At 37.6% G+C, this 25,629-nt stretch overlaps 1 protein-coding gene across 3 annotated transcripts in view; it reads right to left on the bottom strand.

The window, feature by feature from the left end:
- SYT14 (synaptotagmin 14) overlaps positions 1 to 25,629 on the bottom strand; it is a 202,936-nt gene that overhangs the window by 61,499 nt on the left and 115,808 nt on the right. The window contains exons 5-6 of one of the 3 annotated variants that reach the window (XM_086342296.1): positions 9,013 to 9,284; positions 3,610 to 4,059 (exon numbers count right to left, since the gene is read on the bottom strand). In XM_086342296.1, coding sequence (XP_086198422.1) covers positions 3,610 to 4,059; positions 9,013 to 9,284 — 722 coding nt within the window. Of the gene's footprint in view, positions 1 to 3,318; positions 4,060 to 9,012; positions 9,285 to 25,629 lie in introns of those variants that run through there. The other 2 variants (XM_086342298.1, XM_086342299.1) reach the window with 2 other exon arrangements.

Genomic DNA, 25,629 nt, shown 5'->3' with positions numbered 1-25,629 from the left:
CAACTGAGCCACAAGGAAAGAATGTCATATAAACAAGTTGAGAGTAAGAGAAAAGTTCAAATTATGAGAGGGATACACCATGGTGGGCTTCCCTGGTGGCTCAAATGGTGAAGAATTTGCCTGCAATGCAGGAGACCTGGCTTCAATCCCTGGGTCGGGAAGATACCCTGGAAAAGGGAATGGCAACCCACTCCAGTATTCTTGCCTGGACAATTCCATGGACAGAGGAGCTTGGCAGACTACAGTCAGTGGGGCTGCAAAGAATCAGACACGACTGAGCAACTAACACTTTCACTTTCACACCGTAGTAGGAAGGGTAACTAACAACACTCTAACTATTGAGTATAGCTTAAGAAATGAGTATAGCAAGTAAATACTATACCATATGGCTACTTCAAGGTTTCCAGTCAGGGTTCTTATTTGAAATCACTGGAAGCTAACTCTAAGTGATACAGCAATTTATTAAAGGGACTGGGGTGACAAGAGAACCAGACTTATGGTTAAGCTTCTCAAGAGCAAAATCTAAAATCATACTGCGGAACTGAGCTGGGGAGGAAATTTGCTACTGCTCTTACTGCGCACTTGAATGCCAAGGTCTTTTCTTTTCTGCAATTATTACTTAACATTGTTCAGCACCAATACAATTTCTGCAAGAGCAAAACTATTTCAGAATTACTACTGACTCGTTATCAGATTCCTCCACCATCAGCCTCATGAGAACATGAATTGAGTGCAGCATCTGCTTCTCTGTTCAGTCTGTGCCGAGGTTTCCTGGAGGTGAGTGTGAGTGGAGTATCTAGTTAACATGACTCCCGCCCTAGCTACCAGTGAGACTGGGAAAGTGAATTAAACAGCTTAACTGAGGGAGGTGGGAGTATTAGTTGGGACTTCCTCAGACATAAGAAGGTTGCTGAAAAATTATGAAAAAGTGAGAAAACATAATAAATGTCCACAATTAACACTTAGTCACATACTAAGCATACAAAACTCACCTAAAAATCATTAACTTCCCCCCTAATATATATTAGTAGAATCAGAGAACAAAGCGATAGGTAGAACCTTAGAGATAATTTCTTTTAATTCTCTCGTTTTACTAACAAGAAACCTGATGCCAAAAATTATTAGATAATTTATCCAAATGCACTCAATTAGTTAGTAGGAAGAACACGTGCTTTTTAACCCTTTGTATATTTTCTACTGTTCACTGATCAAATTATACGCTTATCTTAATGTTAAACTTAAATCTTACCCTCAAGGAAACTCAGGGCTTACTTCTCAGAAAGTTAGTTTGGTGATACTGGTCATTTTTCTCTCAATGTATTGTTTGGATCAGTTTCTGAAAAATTAGCTATAAAACTAAATTCTTTATGCAGAATTCTAATTTTCTATCATTACTCATGGAAATGAACCATAATTAAGCTTCAAATATGCTTTAACCAAAGTTTGTAAATTTTTTGACTAGATTAGAAATTTCCCTTGCCAAAAGGCTAACAATATTCTTTCAACAAGAAGAAATTATTCAAAAGCTCTAAGAATAAATGTTTAATTATGAAAGTACCTCTCACTCATATATTATTACATCTTACAAAAGTGGAGCTAAAATCACCTAGGTGATCTACAATCACGTGATTTCTTTACACAGTTAATATCCAAACTTCAGCAAAGAGAACATTAACTAGAGAACAGCCAGAATATATGCATTCTTTTAGTCTTTTATTTTTATGACAAGAAAACTGATTGAATTTGGAGTCTTAACCTCGCAATTGTCAAATGCTAGCTGTTTTTGGCACAGAAGCCAAAAACAAGCAATGAGATTTCGAGCAGGCGGAGAAAAAAGAAGACAGAGAGCGTAACAATTCAACACAGGCACAGACTTAAAGAAGCAGCAGAGACTTTGAGAAGCATGGCAATGCAGAGAAAAAATTCTCTATGAGCAGAAGATAAGTTTTGTTCAGATTAAAACGTTACGTCTTAGATGCTATCTACTTAGCACTTTTTTCTTTTTGTGAACACTCCACAGAAATTAATTGTACTGGTTGTCAGAAATATAGAAATACAGAATTAAGTTTAGGCCAATACATGTAATGGAGGTGTGTACAGAAATCATTTAGTTTGGTCAGAGGAAAAAAAAAATGTTAAAAACATTATTTTGTATGGCTTCATTTTCTTTGTGAAAAGTATATAATTAATACAGAATTGGGAACGGAAAAGTCAAAGCAAATAAAGGAACACAAAATACATACCTCTTGATGGTACAGGGCATTCTCTTCTAATATAAATCAGGTATTTCTATATATAAGAATGCATTTTCCACAGATTAACTAGTAACCGCTCAGACCAGATAATGAGAAAGTTTAAAAAATCACAGTAAGAATTACAGAATATTTAGTTTTATTAAAAAGTTATCTTTTCCCCTCTGAAATAGTACTTGCATTATTTTTTTTCCTGCTCCCTTCTGATAAACTGCTGGCATCTACAGTAATTCTAAAATTTAAAGTGAAAACAAGCTATCAATTTATCCAATAAAGGATAAATATTATCTTAAGAACCCAGAGAGATACACTAAATTATGACCTTTTGGTTTTTAAAGATGCTGAAATCATCTAGTTGAAAAGGTATGGTTCTACTGGGGATGAAGGTCCCATGAGATCAAATGCTGCCGGTAGAAGTTCAATTAAACTAATCTTAGACTTAATGCTTGACATTTAAAAGCTTAGAAACAACTCTAAAATAGTATAGTTTCATTTTAATACACAGATTTATTCCAAACCTGTGTATTTATGGGTAAAAATACTTCTTATTCAATTGTAAGAGGACTAAATATAACTCAAAATTTCTATTTATAGCATATCATGGATTTTCTCATAATCTAAATAGCTATGTGGCATAGTATATCTTCTTGGTTTAAATAAGTTGTACAGCTCTCCTGTGACTTTCAATGCCTTGTGGCAATTTAGTTTAAAATACAAAGAGAGACAGACAGACAGACAGGGTATGTGATCAGAACCTGGAGGAAAAAAGAGAAAACGGAGAAGAGCTTATAGTACTAAACACAAATATTCTCCCAGAAACACCGTAAAATCTTTGTTTTAAAAAAAAAGTAGAAAGTATAACAAGGCCAAGGATTTTGAACCCTTAAAGATAATTTCACAGCCGTTCTGGAAAGACAATCAGTTATGACCGAGGCAGCAGCATATACTCTGTAAGAATAAATAATTTCTATAGTATATCAAATAAGATATGGGGCTAGATAGTTGTTAACATATCAACCTAGATTTAACATGGGAAGAAAACAATAAATGCTCTAAAGAGTTCAGATGATGTCATAATCAATCATGTAATACATGTTTAATGAAGGAATAAATATGTAAGACATCAGGCCAGGCTCTGTGAACATAAAACACATAAATCATATATAATCTTCAAGGGCAACTTTTATAGATGAGAAAAAGTTATACCTACCTATCTAGGACTTAGAAATTTTGTAGGTATGATTACCATGAAAAAAATAGGCTGAGAAAGTTGTTGGGTTGATCATAGATTTTAAAAATTGTGTATATTATATACCATGACATAAACTGTATTTGGGCTATTTGAGCAGATACTCACAGAATGATTGTAAGAAGGTTCCAATATCACAGGTAATGACATTTTCCCTTGAAGATTCAATTTTGTTAAATAAAAAATCTTTTCCCCCACAATCTTTTCTTTTTTCATGCGGTGTATACCATACAGTCTAAACCGAACTGCATAATTTCCAATCATCTCAGATTCAACATGATTAAATTTGAATGTTTCTGTGAAGACAGGGCATGGTCCTCTCTGGATGCTGGTTTTTGCTCTCTGTTTCTTTATAGGTAGAAGAACAAGGTGTACTTGCCATGAGTTGCCACCTGTCCTGTTATATGTTGGGATATCTGTGACAGCTGTCACTGTTACCAGAAGCTTCTGTTCTTGTGAGTCATAGTCAAAAGTCACATCCAGGGTACCATATTTAGCTTCTGGCTCAGGATCAAAAGGTTTAGGAAGCTGTGAAGACGATCCTTGAGCTGACACATCCTAAGAAAAGCAAATTTAAATGTTTTCAGTTTTTAACTCCATTATTTAATTCAGAATGTAAATAAGTACCTGGTATTTCTTTAGAAGGATGATATGAAAACTGTTTTGATTTGCTATCGTAAAGAAAGTAATAATAATCAACAGCCAACTACAATCAAAAGTTACTCTTTTGAGGCAGAATAACGTAAGTTAAACTCAAAAACTTAGTAAGTAAATACATGGAATAGTCACCATTACAATTTTGAGAATGTTGGCTGTATGTTTTTAACGTGAGAAATTGAAAATATACATTTCAAGGTGTATTTCTGTTCTTTTTGTGAAAAAAAAAAAAAAGCTAAATTTTTAATGTTATAAACAATACAATTGACAGCTCAATATCAGGTTGGAGAGAAAGAGAACGTGAATAGAAGGATAATGCTATTGAAACATTTGGTTCCAGTTTCAGATGTGCCCCCCAATGCCCCCACCTGTATTAGAATGTTAACATATTTAGGCTTAAAAGTCAATGGAAAGTTGAAATATGAAAGTATAAACACAAAAGCCTCAAAATATTTAAAGCCAAATATTTATTTTCCATAACACACACACTATTTCAATTTTTAACTAGAATTTCAAAGTATATATTATTTTTAATACTAATACTGTTGAAAATGGCAGGATACATACTTCAAAAGTTAAAAAAGTGTTAAACTGTATATTTTACTTGTAAGAGTAAAAGAAACTGTACCCACTTTGATCATCTCAAATTCCTGCTAATCTAACTATCTGGGATGTAATAGTTTCAGCTAGTTACTGAATAGTACCAAATTCAGCTCTCAGACTTTTCAGCTATACCACTTCACCCCTTCAAGTATTTTAACAAATCAAAGGTCCATCTAGTCAAGGCTATGGCTTTTCCAGTGGTCATGTATGGATGTGAGAGTTGGACTATAAAGAAAGCTGAGCGCCGAAGAATTGATGCTTTTGAACTGTGGTGCTGGAGAAGACTCTTGAGAGTCCCTTGGACTGCAAGGAGATCCAACCAGTCCATCCTAAAGGAGATCAGTCCTGGGTGTTCATTGGAAGGACTGATGTTGAAGCTGAAACTCCAATACTTTGGCCACCTGATGTGGAGAGCTAACTAATTGGAAAAGACCCTGATACTGGGAAAGATTGAAGGCAGAAGGAGAAGGGGACGACAGAGGATGAGATGGTTGGATGGCATCACTGACTCAATGGACATGGGTTTGGGTGGACTCTGGGAGTTGGTGATGGACAGGGAGGCCTGGCGTGCTGCGGTTCATGGGGTTACAAAGAGTCAGACACGACTGAGCGACTGAACTGAACTGATAGCTGATATGGCTATGTAACTCTGCTCCAGCCAATGGAAAAGAGAGAGAGTTCTGTATAAACCATCCAGATCAGGTCTGCAGAAGAAAGTACCTGCTCTGCACTCTCTTCTCTGTCACTCTTCCCACAAGCAGATACACACGGAGGATGTGTGGGTCAGCTTGGACCAAGTAGATTAGATCAGCACCCTAGGGGATGACAGTGACTAAAAAGCATGAACTGGGCTGATGGATGATGATGTTGTCAAATGGTCTGTCAAACGAAAGGCAATCTTCCATGGCTTTGTATTTGATGGTATATTTGTCTCTTTGTTTTAGGACCTTTGTTGTTTAATCACTTGGTTGAGTCTGACGTTTTGCAACCCCCTGGACTGTAGCCTGCCCGGTTCCTCTGTCTATTGGATTTTGCAAGGAAGAACACTGGAGTGGGTTGCCGTTTCCTTCTCCAGGGGATCTTCCTGACCCAGAGATTGAACCCGCACCTCCTGCATTGGCAGGTGGATTCTTTCCTACTGAGCCGACTGGGAAGCCCAATAGGACCTTAACATGTACCTGACTATTGCACCTACTGTGTGCCTGGCTGTATTTTCGGTGGCAGGATGACCAGAGAATCAAAAAGACATGAGTCTTTGACCTTATAAATCTACATGTCTACCTATGAGGATTCAACTGCTATCATGAATGGAAGAAAAGATGACAAGTGAAGAATTCTTTAGGAGCAGGAACAAACTCTCACAGGGGAACTCATTTTTTTATGCAATATGATTAGATCGGTATAAAAATATTCATACTCTGTTACACTGATAGTTTAGAGCAAGATGTTTTAATACATGCCACTTCATAATTATAGATGATTAATTATATTAATTTATTTTTCAATTAAATATTTTATAAAATAGTGTCATGACAGCTAAGATTGTCAAAGTAATAAATATTTTTATAAGGTCCCAGAAGGCTATTTCTGAATTTTGTTTCTCTTGGTGCCTTCCTATTTTTTTTTCCTGGGCATTCTGAGAGGTCTCATGAAACTGGGGGTTAAAAGGGTAGGCCCTTTAGAGATAAAAGCTACTATTTGTATTCTACAAATAGGTAATTAGAAAACAACTCCTCTTTTCAAGGTTCTGAGCCAAAGTTGTAAATAATCTTTAGCAACAGGTTATCAACACAGTTAATGAACTCCTTGCCTGGCAAGCCTGTGATTCCTCCTTGGTCCTCTCCCAGTTCAACTGTGTATGGAGATAGATAGGCTCTAAGAGAGCTGGAGCCTGGACTAAACCAACAGGAAGGTAAGAATTTTCTAGTTGGTAAATAATATTTATTAAAGGAATGGTGGTAGGCTAAATAAACTCCAAAAGACACAAGAATCAGTTTCATACTAACATAGGCTATCAGCATTGAAGTATTCAGGTGACATGCATTTGCTGTAGTTTGAATATATTCAGTTTTGCTGTAGAAGACACAAATACAAGCAGGATATGGGAGACTCCTTATAAGAAGTATTAACACAGAGAGCAAGCTTCTGAAATACGGGCAAAACTCACAGGCTCTGTTAACTATAGATAATAGGTAAGGAAGTAACTTGAGAGACACAAGCAGAATTCAGAAGATGTGGTAAATGTGGATAATAACTAAGTTAATCACTTGCAAGATATGCTCAAGACAGAATGAACAGAAAATAGGACAGAACAAATGACTATTAGCTATGGAAAGGGACAGAAAGCCTAAGCTATGATCAAGTCACCTCTGGGCTGACAGCTCTGCCACCCATGTGTTCTATGTAAGAAATGCAGATAAAATCTGTATCTAGTAGACTAACTGCAAGTTTCTATGGTGGCCAGGAGGATGCCTTCCCCTGCATGTCCCCCATAAAACCAGTATGGCCCTGGGAACCCTTGTTCAGATCTCAGCTGCTGTCCCTGTTACCAGGCCATAATTAGGGAACGCTGCTAGAGCAGAAATAGTGTAAGACTGGACATAAGGACAGTATGTCCACTGGGATCCACACAGCGTGGTCCTGCCTCCTGCACTTACTGGTATCCTATCCTAAGGGTGTTCTCCTACCTTATCTTGCTCCTCTTACTTCTTGCTTTATATCTGAAATAGCTTAACACACACACACACACACACACACACACACATGCATATGCACTCACACATACACACACCAGGGTAATCTGAGCATCTTAATTCAGTCTGTTTTGAGTCCTCTGGGATTTCTTGCCTGGTGGTGTACTTGGAGGGAACCAATGCTTCAAAGTAATTTCCCACACTATGATTCAGGTGAAGAGGGGCAATGTAGCAAAGCTTTTTAGAGCACTGTTTTTACAGTCAGGTAGACCTGGGTTTGAATTACATTCAAGATCTGCTTATACTTGGGCAAACTGCTTAATTCTCTGAGTTTTAATGTTTTCTTTTCTAAAATGGAAATAACAACTTCCTGAAGGTGATGTTGTTAGAATTAAATGAGCTGACTGTGTAAAAATTACAGCAAAATTCCTAGGACAATTGGTGATAGCTATTACTGTTGTTAGTTCCACAATCCAGGTTTCATTGTTAACTTCTTGGCTAGCTATATAGTTTCCAAGTCTATAAAACAGTTATCTCAAATTTGCTCAGGTATAGAACATGGAGAAATATTCTTTGTGGAAAATCATGAAATACTGCTATATTAAACTTATAATACCAATATAGAATTTTAGATACTATATAATAATATTAGAAATAGTAGAAAAGTAATAACAGATAAAAAGTGTCCTTAGAAATTTTTATGTAAGAAAAAATTTAAGGAAATTGTATTCAGAGCTCTACTTTCATTATCTTATTTTGGCAATAGAAAAAAATTCACCTAGTAAGAACACTGACAGCCTGCAGTATCATGAAATGTTGTATGAGGCAAAACTCGTAAAGACTTGCAATCTAGAAGAACGTAAATACTGCCTTATGAAAACCTCTAGATTACCTTTACAGTTTCCATCATCATAGGAAGATCAAAACAAATCCTTTTTAGAACATGGGAAGACTTCAAAAGTATAACACACCTATTTTTATTGCCGTTTTCACATTTTCTGCTCCACAAAGAGGAACTCTTAAAGCACAACCAGCCAATCACTCTGAATGCATGATGCCATGAATTCAAACTTCATGGTAAAGCTGAGCATCACTTATCCCTTCCACATTCCAGACAGTGAAACTGCAAACAATATTCTGTAAGGTTTGTAAAACATTAAAGGGAAACCTCCCAATAGTAAAAATATCTAAATTCAGTAATTTAAAAAATAAACACAAACATAAATAGGAACCTTAACATAAAAGAAATGGGTAATTCCAGAATATTTTATGTAAAATGCTAAACAAAAATTTTTTTAAACCCCAACAGAAGTTGAAATGTTGGGGAAGATACTTTTCAGCATCTTGTATATTGCTCTCAGTTTTATCAACCCATCCTTTTTTTGAGGGGGAGTTGAAGGATGGTTGGGACAGCCCTGAAAGGTCTGCTGGATAAAAACAGAAACCATAAGCCACAAAGGACACGACAGTGATAACACCTTCTGACCAGGAGGAGAAGCACAGGATTATTATCTTCCAAATAACATTAATTTTAAATATTCTATGTGCTTTTACTTACTTCAGGGCTCAGGACTGCAGTGCTGTCACTTGGAACATCTTCTTCATATCCTTTATTATGAAAACTTTCTATTTCATGACCTGTGCTTCCTTCACTCGGACACTTGTTATATGAGCATCTTGGACTGTTGCTGCAGTGGGAAAATTCACATTTACTGTCCCCAATTTCTGAGGGTGTGCATGAGAGGTGGGGAGAACCACTGTCATCCTGATATGGTGGTGGCTGCAATTCATCCAGTGGGGGTGTTCTTCTCATTCTCTGAATGCAGTTTCCTGATAATGATTAAGAATCTGGTCACTGTTTCCAATTAGCCTCAACATGCAGTATAGTCCACAATAATTGTAAATAACTTAAAAAAAAACTGGATTAAAATGTTGTGGCAAGGTAATTACTAGATTTACTAATGAGTTTTCTTCTTCCCTGGTTCAGATGCAGAAAGCAAATAATCTGGTTTCTCAATCCTCTCCTGCATAATAAGATGAGGAAAAACAAGTTATGTACCAAGACACCCTGTTTCATATTATGAAAATGGGACAGCGATAAATACTAGTGAAATCGATGATTTATATAGGTCCATCTTTCAAAACAATCCTAAAGCATACAAACTTCAACTATTCCCTCGTGATCCGTGACCTCTCTAGTCACAATAGGTAGGTAAAACAAATATAAACCTCATTTATTTTCTTCAATTACTGAGATGAACTTAAACTAGCATTCACCTCAGCAGCATTGGAAACTAGGTTTTCCTGTCTAGCTGAGACCCAGAATCCTGAAATGAAGTGCACTGTGAATCGAGGCCTAATTCCCTGTGTGCTGTGCTTAAGTGCTCATTTATGTCTGACTTTGCAACTCCATGGACTGTAGCCCGCCACCCACCAGCGAAGTCTGAAGTCCGCATTCCACCCTGTCTCCCTTACGAAGAGGTCACTCCCTGCTCCACCACATCCTGCATCAGGACTCCTAAAGTCCACTCTACCTTGTCTATAGTAGGCATCTCCAACTCTACATTTTCTCTCTCTCCTAAATTTTTAACTTTTACTTCAATGATTTACCTAAATAACAGAATAAGCAGGTCTGTGAACAGGACAGAGGTGGGGACAGGCGGGTATGTTAGGAAATAAGAGTTCACCATACAACTCAGGGATAGCTAAATCTGTGCAAATAATTCCTGGACATAATATCAGATATAAAACTTAAACATGGCTCAGTTTTTCCTTTGATGGACTGTCACTCTGCTTTCTCGAAAGGACCTCTGGAAAATAGGTCATTTGTATTTCTTATAACGGAGAAATGTTCAACAGGTCTTCTGTTCTTGCTAAGATAGAAAAGCTTCTTGCTAAGACAGAAAAACTTTACGTAAGAACTATAAAACTCATTTAAAAATTACCATGATGTCTGGTTCAAATGAAAAATACTGATCTGCATCAGCTTAGCACAGATTTACATATTTGATCAAAAGTCCTAATTTTGGAAAAAGAAATTAAATGTGTCACCCAGTGAGTCTAACATAGCAGTGTTAGGAAATAAACACAACATAGAAAAATTAATGACTTAAGTTGAAACTAAATTTGAGGAGATAGATTGGAAGTAGTAGCCAATAAAACACAATAAATCAGATTTCAGCATGGGGCTTCCAGGAAAGCTACTGTTTTCCTGACAAAGCAGCAGACTTAACTTGCATGTCCCTTTTGCCCAGTGGCTTTTCCCCTTTCTCCTGCTTTAGAGGCGTAGCACTCATAACCATGGAGTAACAAGCATGAGAATGAAAACTAAGGATGATGAGGAAGTATCTGAAGAATTACTAAGTAGCTACCTCCAAAACTTCTTGATGTCTGAGACAAATTTGGAAAAAACCAACCAACAAACAAAAAAAACCCCCACAAAAACAACGACTTCCTTGGCAGTCCAGTGGTTAAGACTCCAAGCTTCCGTTGCAGGGGGCATGGGATCAATCCCTGGTCAAGGAACTAAGATCCCACATGCTGCACGGCACAGCCAACCCCCACCCACCCCCCATCTCCAAAACAAAATCCCCCCAAACTTGATATCTGAATTTCCTTTTGTTTCTAAATATATTCTCTGGTAGTTTTTAAACTGACATCTTCTCTCCCTTTAAAAATGTTTATTTAACCAGTCACTGAATTATAAATTAAATTGTAATACCTAAATATTTACTATAACATGAAGTCAATTAAAAAATTCCCAACATAGTAGTTCTAAGAATCAGCATACCATTTTTTCCTTTATTTTAATTTTTTTAAAAAGAGAGATGATCTTTCCCAGATGTCTTTTATTAATAGCATACTATCCCATAGGTCTCACTGGACAGAACTAGGTCACATGTCTATTTCTAAACCCACCTGTGGTAGGGAGGATGTGATTACCATTACTGGCTTAACCCGAAGCCTTCAAATTGAAGCTAGGGATAGGATACATCTCACTGTTCATATCTATATGGAAAAGAGTAGATGCCACTCAATGAATTAAAAAAAAGGACTGGGAACAAGACAAGGATTCTGACTCTCATTACTTTTATTCAGCATGGTACTTGAAGTCCTAGCCATAGAAATTAGGCAAGAAAAGAAAGACATCCAAATTGGAAAGGAAAAAGTAAAACTATCTGTATTGGCAATGACATATTATATATAAAAAACCATAAAGAGTCCACAAAAAAAACCTTTTAGAACTAATAAACATAATCAGTAAAGCTGCTGGATACAAAATCAATGTAAAAATCAGTTGTATTTTTATCAACTCACATGAATTATCATAAAAATAAGGGAAAAATTCCAATTACAATTGCATGTAAAGGATCCACCTGCCAATGCAGGAGACATGTGAGACATACATTTAACCCCTGGGTTGGGAAGATCCCTTGGAGAAGGAAATGACAACCCACTCCAGTATTCTTGCCTAGGAATTCCCATGGACAGAGGCGCCTGGTGGGCTACCATCCACGAGGTCGCAAAGACTGAGGCACGACTGAGAAACAGAATGCACAAGCATGCACCAAGGAATAAATTTAACCAAAGAGCTGAAACACCTTTACTCTAAAAACTATAAGACACTGATGAAAGGAACTGAAAAACACACAAATAAATGGAAAGATATTCTGTGTTTAGGGACTGGAAGAATATTGTGAAAATATTCACACTATCCAAAGCAATCTACAGATTCAACGCAATAGCTATAAATATTCCAATGGCATTTTTTTCCCACAGAAATAGAAAAAACAACCCTAAAATTTGTATGGAAACACAGAAGATTTCAAATAGCCAAAAAGATCTTGAAAAAGAAGGAAAAAGTGGGAAGTATCAAACTTCCTGATTTGAAAGTATAATACAAATCTACATTAATCAAAACAGAATGTTACTGGCACAAAAGCAGACACATTGTCCAACATAACAGAGAGCCCACGAGTAAACCTACATATGTATGGTCAATTAATTTATGACAAAGGAGCCAAGAAAATACAATAAGGAGAAGATAGTCTCTCTAATACATGGTGATGGGAAAACTGGACAGCCATATGCAAAAGAATGATACTGAACTAGTGTCTTGCATCATATACATAAATCAACTTGGAATGGATGAAATACTTGAATATAAGAACTGAAACCATGAACTCATACAAGAAAACAGAGTGTGTAAGCTCCTTGACATTGGTCTTCACAATGTTTTACATCTGACACCAAAAGTAAAGGCAATAAAAGCAAAAATAAGCAAGTAGGGTTACATAAAACTAAATAGCTTCTTCACTGCAAACAATCAACAAAATTAAAAGTCAACCTACAGAATGGTGGAAAATATTTACAAATCACGTATCTGGTGAGGTGTTAATATCCAAAATACATGAAGAACTCACAACTCAGTGAAACACCTAACAATCTGACTGAAAAATGGGTTGAGAAACTAAAAAACATCTTTGGAAAAAAGTTGTTTTCCAAAGAAGATATGCAAATGACCAACAGAAACATGAAAAAGTTTTCAAATCACTAATCATCAGAGAAATGCAAGTTATTCGCCATGAAATATCAACTCACACCTGGCAGAACGGCGATTATCAAAAAGCCGAGAGATAACTAGTGCTGGGTAGGATGTGGAGAAGGGGGAATCCTTGCACACCACTGGTGGGAGTGTGAACTGCTGAAACCACTATGGAAAACAATATGGAGATTCCTCAAAAAAGTGAAAATTGAACTCATATATGATCCAGCAATTGTACTTCTCTGCACTTCTCTGGAGGACATGAAATCACTGTACTGAAAAGATACCTGCATTTCCATATTCACTAAAGTATTATTTGTAATAGCCAAGACATGGAAACAACTGAAGTGTCCATCATGAATGAATGGATAGAGATAATGTGGTTTAGACAGACAATGGACTATATTCAGCCATAAAAGAAAAGTTGCCATTTGTGACAACAGGGACGGACCTTGAGGCCAAAAATGTTAAGTGAAGTAAGTAAAAGAAAAAGATAAATACTTCTATGTCACGTATACATAGAATCTTAAAAATAATGAATCCATGGATATGGAGAACAGGTTGGTGGTAGGCAAAACATGGCAGGGTTGGGGGTAGGAGAAAGGGAGGAAGGTGGTAAAAGGCACAAACTTCCAGTCACAAGATAAGTAAGTCCTGGGGACACAATTCACAGTGTTGACTATACTTAATAATACTGCATTGTATATTTAAAATTTGCTGAGAGTAGAATAAAAATAGATAAAAGTTCTTATCAGGAGACTAAATGTACAACTATGTAAAATGACTGATGTTAACTAAGCCCATTGTGATAATCACTTTGCAATATTTACATATTATCAAACCATTATGTTGTACATCTTGGAATAACACAAAGTTATATGTTAATTAAATCTCCATAAAATTAGGAAAAGTAAAAAAATGACTCAGTGTTTTCCTTCCAAAAACTTATACACTTTGGGAGTACAAAAACATGCACACATTATACAAAACAAAAAAGTGGATGCCTAAAGATGCCAGGAAGGAGGAAGATAAAGGATCCTTGCTTTTCTTATCCATCAGTCTAGCAATTGATTTCAGTCTCCATTTTTATTAGAAAAAAAAATCTTCTCTTTATGTGGGTCCATTTCCACTTTTAATAATCCTTTTCTGAACTTCCTTTTGATGTGACCAGCACATACAGTTTCTGTCTGGTAATTGCATTATACCTCACTTCCTTTGGCTTACTCTTTCACTTATCAAGTCCCTGTCTAGCTGCCACCAACTGTGGTACTTACACAGCTGACCTCCAGTCATCTGAATCTTATTTAGAGTTAGTGTCACTGTGGTCCAAAGACTAAGGCATAAGTTATCCCAAAGAAGTTTACTGATATATAAAGATTCTAAGTCGGAGAAGGCAATGGCACGCCACTCCAGCACTCTTGCCTGGAAAATCCCATGGACGGAGGAGCCTGGTAGGCTGCAGTCCATGGGGTCGCTAAGAGTCGGACACGACTGAGCGACTTCATTTTCACTTTTCACTTTCCTGCATTGGAGAAGGAAATGGCAACCCACTCCAGCGTTCTTGCCTGGAGAATCCCAGGGACGGGGGAGCCTGGTGGGCTGCCGTCTATGGGGTCGCACAGAGTCGGACACAACTGAAGCGACTTAGCAAATTAGCAAAGATGCTAAGTAGGCTCTATGGGTTGATTTCAATATTGTTTCTGGATTTGAGAGAAACAACTTTAAAGCTGTGAAGTGGAATATATAAGATATTTTGGAATACATATATATATATATAAACATTGGGATTTATAAATTATGTAAGTTTATATAATTATATATTATTGTATAAATCCTCAAAGCTTTGAATATAATTACCACACTTTTCTCTTTAATTTTCATTTTACTCTTGCATTTTACTTTTCAAAGTGAAGAAGGCCAAATGTATCTGGAATTTAAATTTCATTGAAAAGATACAGCTATGAGGATTTCTTCTTTAACTCTCTGCAATAGTATCTTTCTTCCTCTAGCTGTTAACTGCTTTTCACTATCTACATAGTGTAAGAACTTGGCTTAAATTGAATTGATGTTGGAAAAATTTTAAGACAATTGTTTTATAAAATAGCACAATTTATGTCAGAGTTGTTAGATTACACTATAAACATCCAACCTTAGAAAGAAATTTTTTGTGGGGCTATCAAATACCAGAATGATAATGCCATACTCTTACTTTATTCCTCGTTTTACAACCCAATTTCATACTCTATTTTATGGAAATGATATAAAAGGGTTCATGCATGAATATATTTTAAGCATTTTAATTTTCCATTTGCATATTGCACAGCACCTAGAAAACAAGACAAAGTATCTTCCTACTTTAAGAAAAAAACAGGATGCATGCGTATCTGGAATATGACCTGTAGGTCTCAACACTATGTTTTAAGACACTGGTTTTCAAAGTTTGGCAACTGCAGCTCTAAAAAGAGGTGAATATTCAACATTTGTAGAATTCATACCTCTTTTCAGATGCCTGTGGAAATCTGCTAAAATTTACCATATACTGGGTGATAACTTAAGGCTCAACACATTTCACAAAACTGGGGGTGTAAAGGGGATGTTTTCAAACCACAGTGGAATTAAATTAAAAATCAGAAACAAAAATATAATAAAATGTATAGAAATCTAGATAAAACAGCTAGAAATTTAGATAAACTTCTAAACTGCCCATGGATTAGAGGAGAAATCACAACAGAAATTAGAAAATACATTGAGGATATAATGAGGATAAAAATAATCCATATAAATACTTGCGGAATGTGGCTAAGAAGGACAGTTACAGGCCTAAGTGCATATACTGGGGAGGGCAGGGGAGAGAGGAAGGTTGAAAATCATAATCTGAGTACCCATTTCAAGACGTTTTACAAACAAACAAATGAAATTCAAAGGAAGTAGGAAGAATGAAAGGAGCAGAAATCAAAAATAGAAAACATGCATACAAAACAATACATACAATAGAAAAGCATTAGCAAACCAAAGGAGAAGGAAATGGCAATCCATGCCAGTATTCTTGCCTAGAGAATCCCATGGACAGAGGAGCCTGTTGGGCTGCTGTCCGTGGTGTCGCACAGAAGTCGGAGACGACTGAAGCGACTTAGTATGCATGCATGCATTGGAGAAGGCAATGGAAACCCCCTCCAGTGTTCTTGCCTGGAGAATCCCAGGGACCGGGGAGCCTGGTGGGCTGCTGCCTATGGGGCCGCACGGAGTTGGACACAACTGAAGTGACTTAGCAGCAGCAGCAGCAAATCAAAATAAAATCCATTGAGAACACTAATAAAATTGATAAGATGCTAGAAGAGACTAGTCAAGAAGAAAAAGAGATGGCATAAATTATTAATCTCAAGAATAAAAAAGAGGACTTCATTTCAAATCCTTGACACATTAAAAAGACAGCGAGCTTTCCCTCTGTTCTCCCCTTTTTGGAAACTTGTCAGTCCCGAAGCTATTCAGTGGGCAGAGGGAGGCAGCGGTCTGCCCTGCTGGTGGCACCAGAAGCTGCACGGGCCAGAGCCATGTGTCAGAGCCCAAGGAGGGCAGAGAGGGCATCCGCACACGGGGCAGTGCCATGCAGCATGACGGAGTCCAGTCTGGGTGAAGCTGGGTGTGTTGGGTGAGCACAGCACAGGGAGCCAGAGCCTCAACAGGGTACGTGGGTTCCCCATGGAAAGGAAGCCTAGCCCGGGCAACAGAGCCCAGAGTGAGGAGTGTGTCCACAATGAGGGAAAGGGCCAGAGCTGGGGGAGAACCAGGGAAAAAACTGGAATAAACCCTGTGATGCTGGATTAACATGAAAAGTATCAGTGTGAGCTCAGGTGTTTAGTAGTAGGCAGAAATACAGTGTAAATATGCATATAACGTGTACACACACACACACACACATTCTTGAGTATCCTGGCTCTGTCCACAGCTTAAGAAAAACCCTTTGACAGCAACAAGCATACCTAAGTGCTCCAATCCTGGCTTCTCAATCAGTTCTTCACTAAAGGAATCAGGACTCCATGAAGAAATGGCTAATTCCAGGGCTGAGGAAAGGAAAATATAAGCCAAGCCTAGACAAGCTTCTTGTGTTGAGAGTAAGAACACACTCAAAGAATGATAAGGTCATGTCAAAAGGACAAAGAAGCCAGCTTCAAGGGGGTCACACTGACCAAACCTCACTAACAATTTGAGCTTCTAAATAAATAAATAATCACAATAATGGATCATAAGACACAGAGGAAAAGAGGAAACCATGAGTCCATCTAGACATAAACAAAAATAAACTGGAAGAACTTCGAGAACATAGGTCATTTTTATAGTTAGAGACGCATTCTGATGAAGGACTTAATTATCAAGAGTAATTTAGTGAAGAAGCCTAGTAGACACCTCCTTAATGATGAGATCAAAGGGAACCTTCTGAGTAATGGAATAAATCAAAATTGTGCATCAGCCGCTAAGATGCAATGAGAGGAATACGGCACCACTTCCAGCTAGAGGTGCGTAACCTGAATCTCATCATGAGGAATATCAGACAGACTCGGATATCCAACAAAAAGTGTAACAGTCAAAAGGGGAATGACTGAAGCACTATTCTAGACTAAAGGAGACGAGCAAGAAAAGGTAACTAAATGCAAGGCAAGATTTTGAATTTGATCCTTTTGCTATAATAACATTATTTGGACAACTGTTGACCTTGAGTAGGTTCTGAGAATTAAATGGTGATAATATGTCAAAATATCAATATTAGTGCCTTAATTTTGATGGTTACATTAAGGCTATGCAAGAGAATATTCTTGCTTGTAAAAAATATACACTAACATATTTGAGGGTGAAGAAGCAACCCATTTACCCTTAAATGGTTTAAGGTGGAAAAAAGGACTATAAGGTTTTGCTACAAATGCAGGATGGATTTAACATTAGAAAATGAATCTATCAAAGTCATTGCATTGAAATAATAAAGGTTAAAAGTTATGTGATAATTATAATAGATTTAAAAAATTATTTGATATAATTAATTATCCAATTTTGATAAAAGATTTCTGTGCAAATGAGGAATAGAAGGCAATTTCCTTTAACTCACAAAAGGTATCTTTGAAAGTCCTCTGTGCATGCATGTGTGTGAAGTCACTTCAGTCATGTCTGACTCTTTGTGACCCTATGGACTGTAGCCTGCCAGGCTCCTCTGTCCATGGGATTCTCCAGGCAAGAATACTGGAATGGGTTGGCATGCCTTTCCCCAGGGGATCTTCCCAACCCAGGGAGCGAACCCATGGCTCCTGCACTACAGGCAGATTCTTTAAACATCAAATTTACTGGTAAAATGTTGAAAACTTTACCTCTGAGATCAAGAATGAGACAAAGATGCCTATTATCATCAGTTCTATTCAACAATGTACCAGAAAGGTGAAAAGACAACGCTCAGAATGGGAGAAAATAATAGCAAATGAAACAAGGGACAAAGGACTAACCTCCAAAATATGCAAGCAGCTCGTGTAGCTCAATATCAGAAAAACAAACAACCCAATCAAAAGATAGGCAGGCCAATTCAGGTTAACGCATATCAAAAACCATCACAGTATTATAATTATCCTCCAATTAAAATAAATTAAATAATTTTGAAAAAAGTAGGCAGATGTTCAAGCAGACAGTTCACCAAAAAAGGCATACATATGGCTAATAAACACATGAAAAGATGCTCAATATTGCTCATTATCAGAGAAATGCAAATCAAAACTTCAGTGAAATAATCACCTCACATTGGTCAGAATGGCCATCATCTTGTTGATGTTTGACAGAACACAACAAAATTCGGTAAAGCAATTATCCTTCAATTAAAAAATAAATAAAGTGGCAAAAAAAAAAATCTACAAACAATAAATGCCTGAGAGGGTGTGGAGAAAAGGGAACCATCCTGCACTGCTGGTGGGAATGTAAACGGACACAGCACTATGGAGGACAGGACGGAGGCTCCCGAAAAAGCCGGGAATAAAGCTACTATATAACCCAACAATCCCACTACTGGGCGTAAACCCTGAGAAAATCATAATTGAAAAAGACAAATATACCCCAGTGTTCACTGCAGTACTATTTACAATAGAAATAGAAATACAGTGGAAGCAACCTAGACATCTATAAACAGATGAATGGATAAAGAAGCTGTAGTACATATATATAATGGAATATTCAGTTCAGTTCAGTTGCTCAGTCGTGTCCAACTCTTTGTGACCCCATGAATTGCAGCACGCCAGGCCTCCCTGTCCATCACCAACTCCTGGAGTTCACCCAAACTCATGTCCATTTAGTCGGTGATGCCATCCAGCCATCTCATCCTCTGTCATCCCCTTCTCCTCCTGTCCCCAATCCCTCCCAGCATCAGAGTCTTTTCCAATGAGTCAACTCTTCGCATGAGGTGGCCAAAGTACTGGAGTTTCAGCTTCAGCGTCATTCCTTCCAAAGAAATCCCAGGGCTGATCTCCTTCAGAATGGACTGGTTGGATGTCCTTGCAGTCCAAGGGACTCTCAAGAGTCTTCTCCAACACCACAGTTCAAAAGCATCAATTCTTCAGCGCTCAGCTTTCTTCACAGTCCAACTTTCACATCCATACATGACCACAGGAAAAACCATAGCCTTGGCTAGACGGACCTTTGTTGGCAAAGTAATGTCTCTGCTTTTGAATACGCTATCTGGGTTGGTCATAACTTTCCTTCCAAGGAGCAAGCGTCTTTTAATTTCATGGCTGCAATCACCATCTGCAGTGATTTTGGAGTCCCCAAAAATAAAGTCTGACACCGTTTCCACTGTTTCCCCATCTACTTCCCATGAAGTGATAGGACCAGATGCTACTCAGCCATAAAAAGGAAGGCATCTGAGTCAGTTCTAATGAGGTAGATGAACTGAGAGCCTATTACACACAATGAAATAAGTCAGAAGGAGAAAACCAAATATTGTTTATTAACACATATATATGAATCTAAAACTATGGTACCGATGAACCTATTTGCAGGGCAACAGTGGAGACACAGACCCAGAGAACAGACTTATGGACACGGCAGGGAAGGAGGGGCTGGGACGAACGGAGAGAGTAGCGTGGAAACATACACACTACCGTATGTAAATGGACGGCCAGTGGGAACTTGCTGTGTGGCTCTGGGCGCTCCACTGGTGCTCTGTGACGACCTAGAAGGGTGGGATGGGATGGGAGGGGAAGGGGGGTTCAGGACGGAGGGGACATATGAATACCTATGGCTGATTCATGTGGATGTATGGCAGAAACCAACATAATACTGTAAAGCAATTATCATTCAATTAAAAATAAATTTTTTAAGAAAGGAAAGACAACAATGTGCCGGAGGTCCTAGCCAATGGAATAAGCTGAGAAAAAGAAAGGGGTTGGAAAGAAAGAAATAAAACTGCTGTTATGCTCAAATGATGACTATGATATAACAGCAGTAGATAAAATCAAATGTTCAAGCTGGATTTAGAAAAGGCAGAGGAACCAGAGATCAAATCGCCAACATCCACTGCATCACTGAAAAAGCGAGAGAGTTTCAGAAAAACATCTACTTCTGCTTTATTGACTATGCCAAAGCCTCTGACTGTGTGGATCACAATAAACTGTGGAAAATTCTTAGAGATGGGAATACTGCTAGGCCACCTGACCTGCCTCCTGAGAAATCTGTACACAGGTCAAGAAACAATATTTAGAACTGGACATGGAACAGCCTACTGGTTCCATATCAGGAAAGGCGTATGTCAAGGCTGTTTATTGTCACCCTGCTTATTTAACTTATGTGCAGAGTACCTCATGAGAAATGCTGGACTGGATGAAGCACAAGCTGGAATCAAGATTGCCGGGAGAAATATCAATAACCTCAGATATGCAAATGACACCACCCTTATGGCAGAAAGTGAAGAAGAACTAAAGAGCCTCTTGATGAAAGTGAAAGAGGAAAGTGAAAAAGTTGGCTTAAAGCTCAACATTCAGAAAATGAAGATCATGGCATCTGGTCCCATCACTTCATGGCAAACAGATGGGGAAACAATGGAAACAGTGAGAGACTCTATTTTTGGGGGCTCCAAAATCACTGCAGATGGTGATTGCAGCCATGAAATTAAAAGATGCTTACTCCTTGGAAGAAAAGCTTTGACCAACCTAGATAGCATATTGAAAAGCAGAGACATTACTTTGACAACAAAGGTCCATCTAGTCAAAGCTATAGTTTTTCCAGTGGTCATGTATGGATATGAGCGTTAAGACTATAAAGAAAGCTGAGCACCGAAGAATTGATGCTTTTGAAGTGTGGTGTTGGAGAAGACTCTTGAGAGTCCCTTGGACTGCAAGGAGATACAACCAGTCCATCCTAAAGGAAATCAGTCCTGAATATTCCTTACAAGGACTGATACTGAAGCTGAAACTCCAATAATTTGGCCACCTGATACGAAGAATTGACTCACTGGAAAAGACCCTGATGCTGGGAAAGATTAAAGGCGGGAGGAGAAGGGGATGACAGAGGATGAGATGGTTGGATGGCATCACTGACTCAATGGCCATGAGTTTGAGTAAGCTCTGGGAGTTGGCGATGGACAGGAAGGCCTGGTGTGCTGCAGTCCATGGGGTCGCAAAGAGTCGGACATGACTGAGCAACTGAACTGAACACCAAATATCTAAAAATAAACTTCAGAAAACACCTTGCTGCTATTTTGGGGGTTTACTATCAGAATGCACACTCTGAAAGCCATTGGCAGAGTCTACACTTCGCCTTTCCAAGCAATGTCTATGTGCTAATAGGAGGGGCCAACTGGGAACTACTGCAGACTCCTTTCCTTAGCAACATGACATCTCAAAGCAGAGATTAGTCTTAGTCAGAGGCTTGAGGTGTGATGAAGGCCTCCACTAGTTTGGCCTCTACAAAAATTAATAGAATTGAAAAATAATGGCAGATAACCGTAAACTGAACTAGAAGATGACATCAAGTGGTGCGGCCACTCCAGATGGAGCCATCTTACAGAGCAAATTAACGCAGCCTTGGTATTTGATACCTAGCTTTAATTTAGCAAATGCCTTTCCCTTCATAGCAATCCAGAGTGAACAAAAGTAACAGGTTATTTACATCTCATCTGGTGAGAACAGCAATACTTCTACCACCCTACTTCAGGGAAACATAATAAAATATTCTTGTTCTCTGCCATGATCTGCTTTGCAGAGACCCTGGCTGCCTTCACATTCCAAACACTATCTCCTTGAACCTGTTCTAGAAGACAGCAAGCTATTAGGACTTAGAAGAGTAGAAGACTGGACAGATGAAATTTCTTGGTAAGTATACATGTGTGACGGAAGTGAGAACTAAATCTTAAGGAAATACAGGGGACTTGCCTCGTCAATCAAGTTCTTGAGGATCCAGAGTTTAGCTGGAATATTCCTCCCAAGGTCAAAGAGAATTTGCTACCCCTTGTCTGCTTGACACTAGGGAGACAAAAATTTGGTTGGCCTCTTTAAACTTGAAAAGCAGTACATTCCACAACTGAGTGTATAGATCTGATACTTTTATAAGGTAAAATCAAAAGCTATTAGCTTTGAGCGGCACCCAGAGCAAGGAAAGCTCTGCAGGTGATCCAGGTACAGTGGATAAACTCTACTCTTGACCTTTAAGATTCAGCAAACCAGACGGTCCTCCAACAACTGTAGTAGGTCATGATGCTTTAAAGTGTCACTGAGAAGTTCTGATGGTACGCTGGCACTGGAGGCCTTGTGATTTTTTTTTTGTATCTCCAAACACATTTTATTAGAAGACACATATTAGATTATTTTTGTACCATGCCTTAAAACCCTAATCTTTCTTGCTTTATTTCCCTGATAGCTTGAAATAATTTCTTATTTAAACCAAACTTCACATGTAGCTACTGACTTTGTAACAGTACAATCTTATTCAGTGCATCTGAGTAGAAAATTTCTGAGGAGAAAATTATTTCTGAGTAGAAAATAATTTCATTGCCTCTCATTTCTTGACTCTTAGGTTTTGATAAAAAGATTACACTCATTTTAGCAGGTGAAGTCAAAGTGGTTTGTCCAGTATGTAGCAGCTGGCATGTGATCACCTAGCTGCTGAGTTATAAATATCAAGCTGCATTCCACCATCAAGGGAAATTGGCAGATCTTGCATGAGGACTGAGGAGGCTCTGAAAGCCAAGGAGGTATTATGATTATCTTGCTAAGCCTGCATGCATAGCCTCACAAGTATGCTGATTACAAAATTATGTCTAGGACTTCCCTGGTGGTACAGTGGATAAGAATCTGCCTGACAATGCAAGGGACGTAGGCCTGATCCTTGGTCTGGGAAGATTCCAGTGCCATGCGGCAACTAAGCCCCTGTGCCACACTACTAAGCCTGCACCCTAGAGCCCACAAGCCACACCCACTGAGGCCATGCGCCACAAGTACAGAAGACTGCACGCTCTACGCCCGTGAGCCGTAACTACGCAGCCCACACGCTGCAACGGCTAAAGTCCGTGTGCCTAAAGCCTGTGCGCGACAACGAGAAGCGCCCGCACCACAATGAGGAGCAGCCCCCGCTACAACCAGGGAGAGCCCATGCACAGCAATGAAGACCCAGTACAACCGGAAGTAAAATCCAAAAAAAAAGATTATGGCTAATGATATGCCCCAAACCAGAAGTGGAATGTTCTGGGATTATAAACATTTATAATCTTTCAGAGGCCCTGAGAGGTAAGAAAGAAGGAAACTCTTCAGTGGATAGAAGAGATTTTAAAAGTTTCATGGAAGATTTTATCATGAACGGAAGTTGAATACAGTAAAAAACATTTCTCCATCAAGTATATTTTGCAACTGTTGAATACAGTGCTCTATCAATGTTAACCATAAAAAGTTGGTTGCTTTCTGTTGCTGAAGTCTTCTACATCATAACTGATTTTCAATCTACTTTTCTTATTCATTACTAAGAAAGAAGTACTGAGTCTCTGAATATAATTGTGAATTTCTATTTCTCCTCTGCTTCAAGTTTACTGAAACTGCTATTCAGGACAGTTATATCTTCTTGATGAACTGCCTCAAACTGTTGTGCAAATGTCTCTCTTTATCCCTGGTAAGAATACTTATTCTAAAATATTTTTTGATATTAATATATAGCCTCCTCAGCTTTCTCTGAGTTAATGTTTGCATGGTAGGTATATCATTTTTTTCCTATCCCTTAACTTATAAATTATATATGATTTTATATAAAAATTAGGTTTCTCATATACATGTATATTTGGATATTATTTATATATATATATAGTTTTGCTTTAAAAAAATCTCATATGACAATCTTTGCCTTTTAATTGGCATATTTAAATCATTTAGATTTAGTGTAATTACCAAAATCAAGAACTGACAAGCTTTCTCTAACAGACCACAGAAAATAAACAGTTTAGACTTTGTAGGCCACACATAGTGTCTATCTCACATTCTTTGTGTGTGTTTATGAGTTTTATAATACTTTGAAACTATAACAATCTGTTATATAAATACAATAGAATATTATTCAGCCATAAAAAGGGATTAAATTCTGCTATTTTCTATGACATGAATGACATGAAAGAATCTTAAAGACATTGTGTTAAGCAAAATAAACCAGACAAAAGAGGACAAATATTGTATGCCTCCATTTATATAAGTTACTTAGAGTTGTCAACTCATGGAGACAGAAAGGATAAGGTGACAGAAAGGTGACTGGCAGGAACTTGGGGGAGTGGAGAATGGAGAATTATAGTTTAATGGGTACAGAGTTTCAGTTTGGGAGGATGAAAAAGGATGGATGGTGGTGATGGTTGTGCAACAATGTGAATTTACTTAATGTCACTGAAATGTACATTTAAAACATTTAAAAAGTAAATTTTGTCATATATATTTTTCATAATTAAGAAAAATGTAAAAATCATTTCAAACACACAGGCCATACAAAAACAGGCTGCGTGCCAAATTTGCTTCATGGGGTATAGTTTACCTGTACCTCATCTCTATGTTTGAGTCAAATCTACCCTCCTATAATCTGTTTATTTGCCCTAATTATTCTTTGTTATTGTTGAATTATTGAAAAATTGCTGAATTGTTTAAAAAAATTATTCATTTTTATTCTTTCTGACTTCTTTTGCATTGAGTACTTTTATGATTCAATTTTCTCTCCACTATTAGCTTACTGGCCATCAGTTCTGTTTTATTTTCCAGTGGTTCTTCTAGGATTTACAATATCTATAACTTGAGAAAATTTATCTTCAAATAATTTCATATATACTATAAAAATCTTACAATAGAATACATCTCCTTCGACTTTTTGTGTTATTTTCATATATTTTTACTTTTACATACATACTTAAGGTCTACATAGTAATCAATATTAATCATGACTCTAAATTACCACTAAAGATACAAATAAGTTACATATGAAATACAAATCAGAACGATTTCCATTAAAAAATTAAAGAATTCTCATGCTTAAGGAATAAATTCCATTATCTTTGAGGAATATAGATAGCTTGTGACATACAGCATTCATATAACATCAGAGATGCAACAAATCTATTACAAGTATAGCTGACTTTATTTCCAAGTGCAAATT

Source organism: Bos grunniens, chromosome 16 (assembly GCF_055505025.1).
Source record: "Bos grunniens cultivar Pamir isolate PY7600 chromosome 16, Bosgru_T2T1.0, whole genome shotgun sequence".
Classification (NCBI taxonomy): Eukaryota; Metazoa; Chordata; class Mammalia; order Artiodactyla; family Bovidae; genus Bos; species Bos grunniens.
This window is presented reverse-complemented; position numbering and strand designations above follow the sequence as displayed.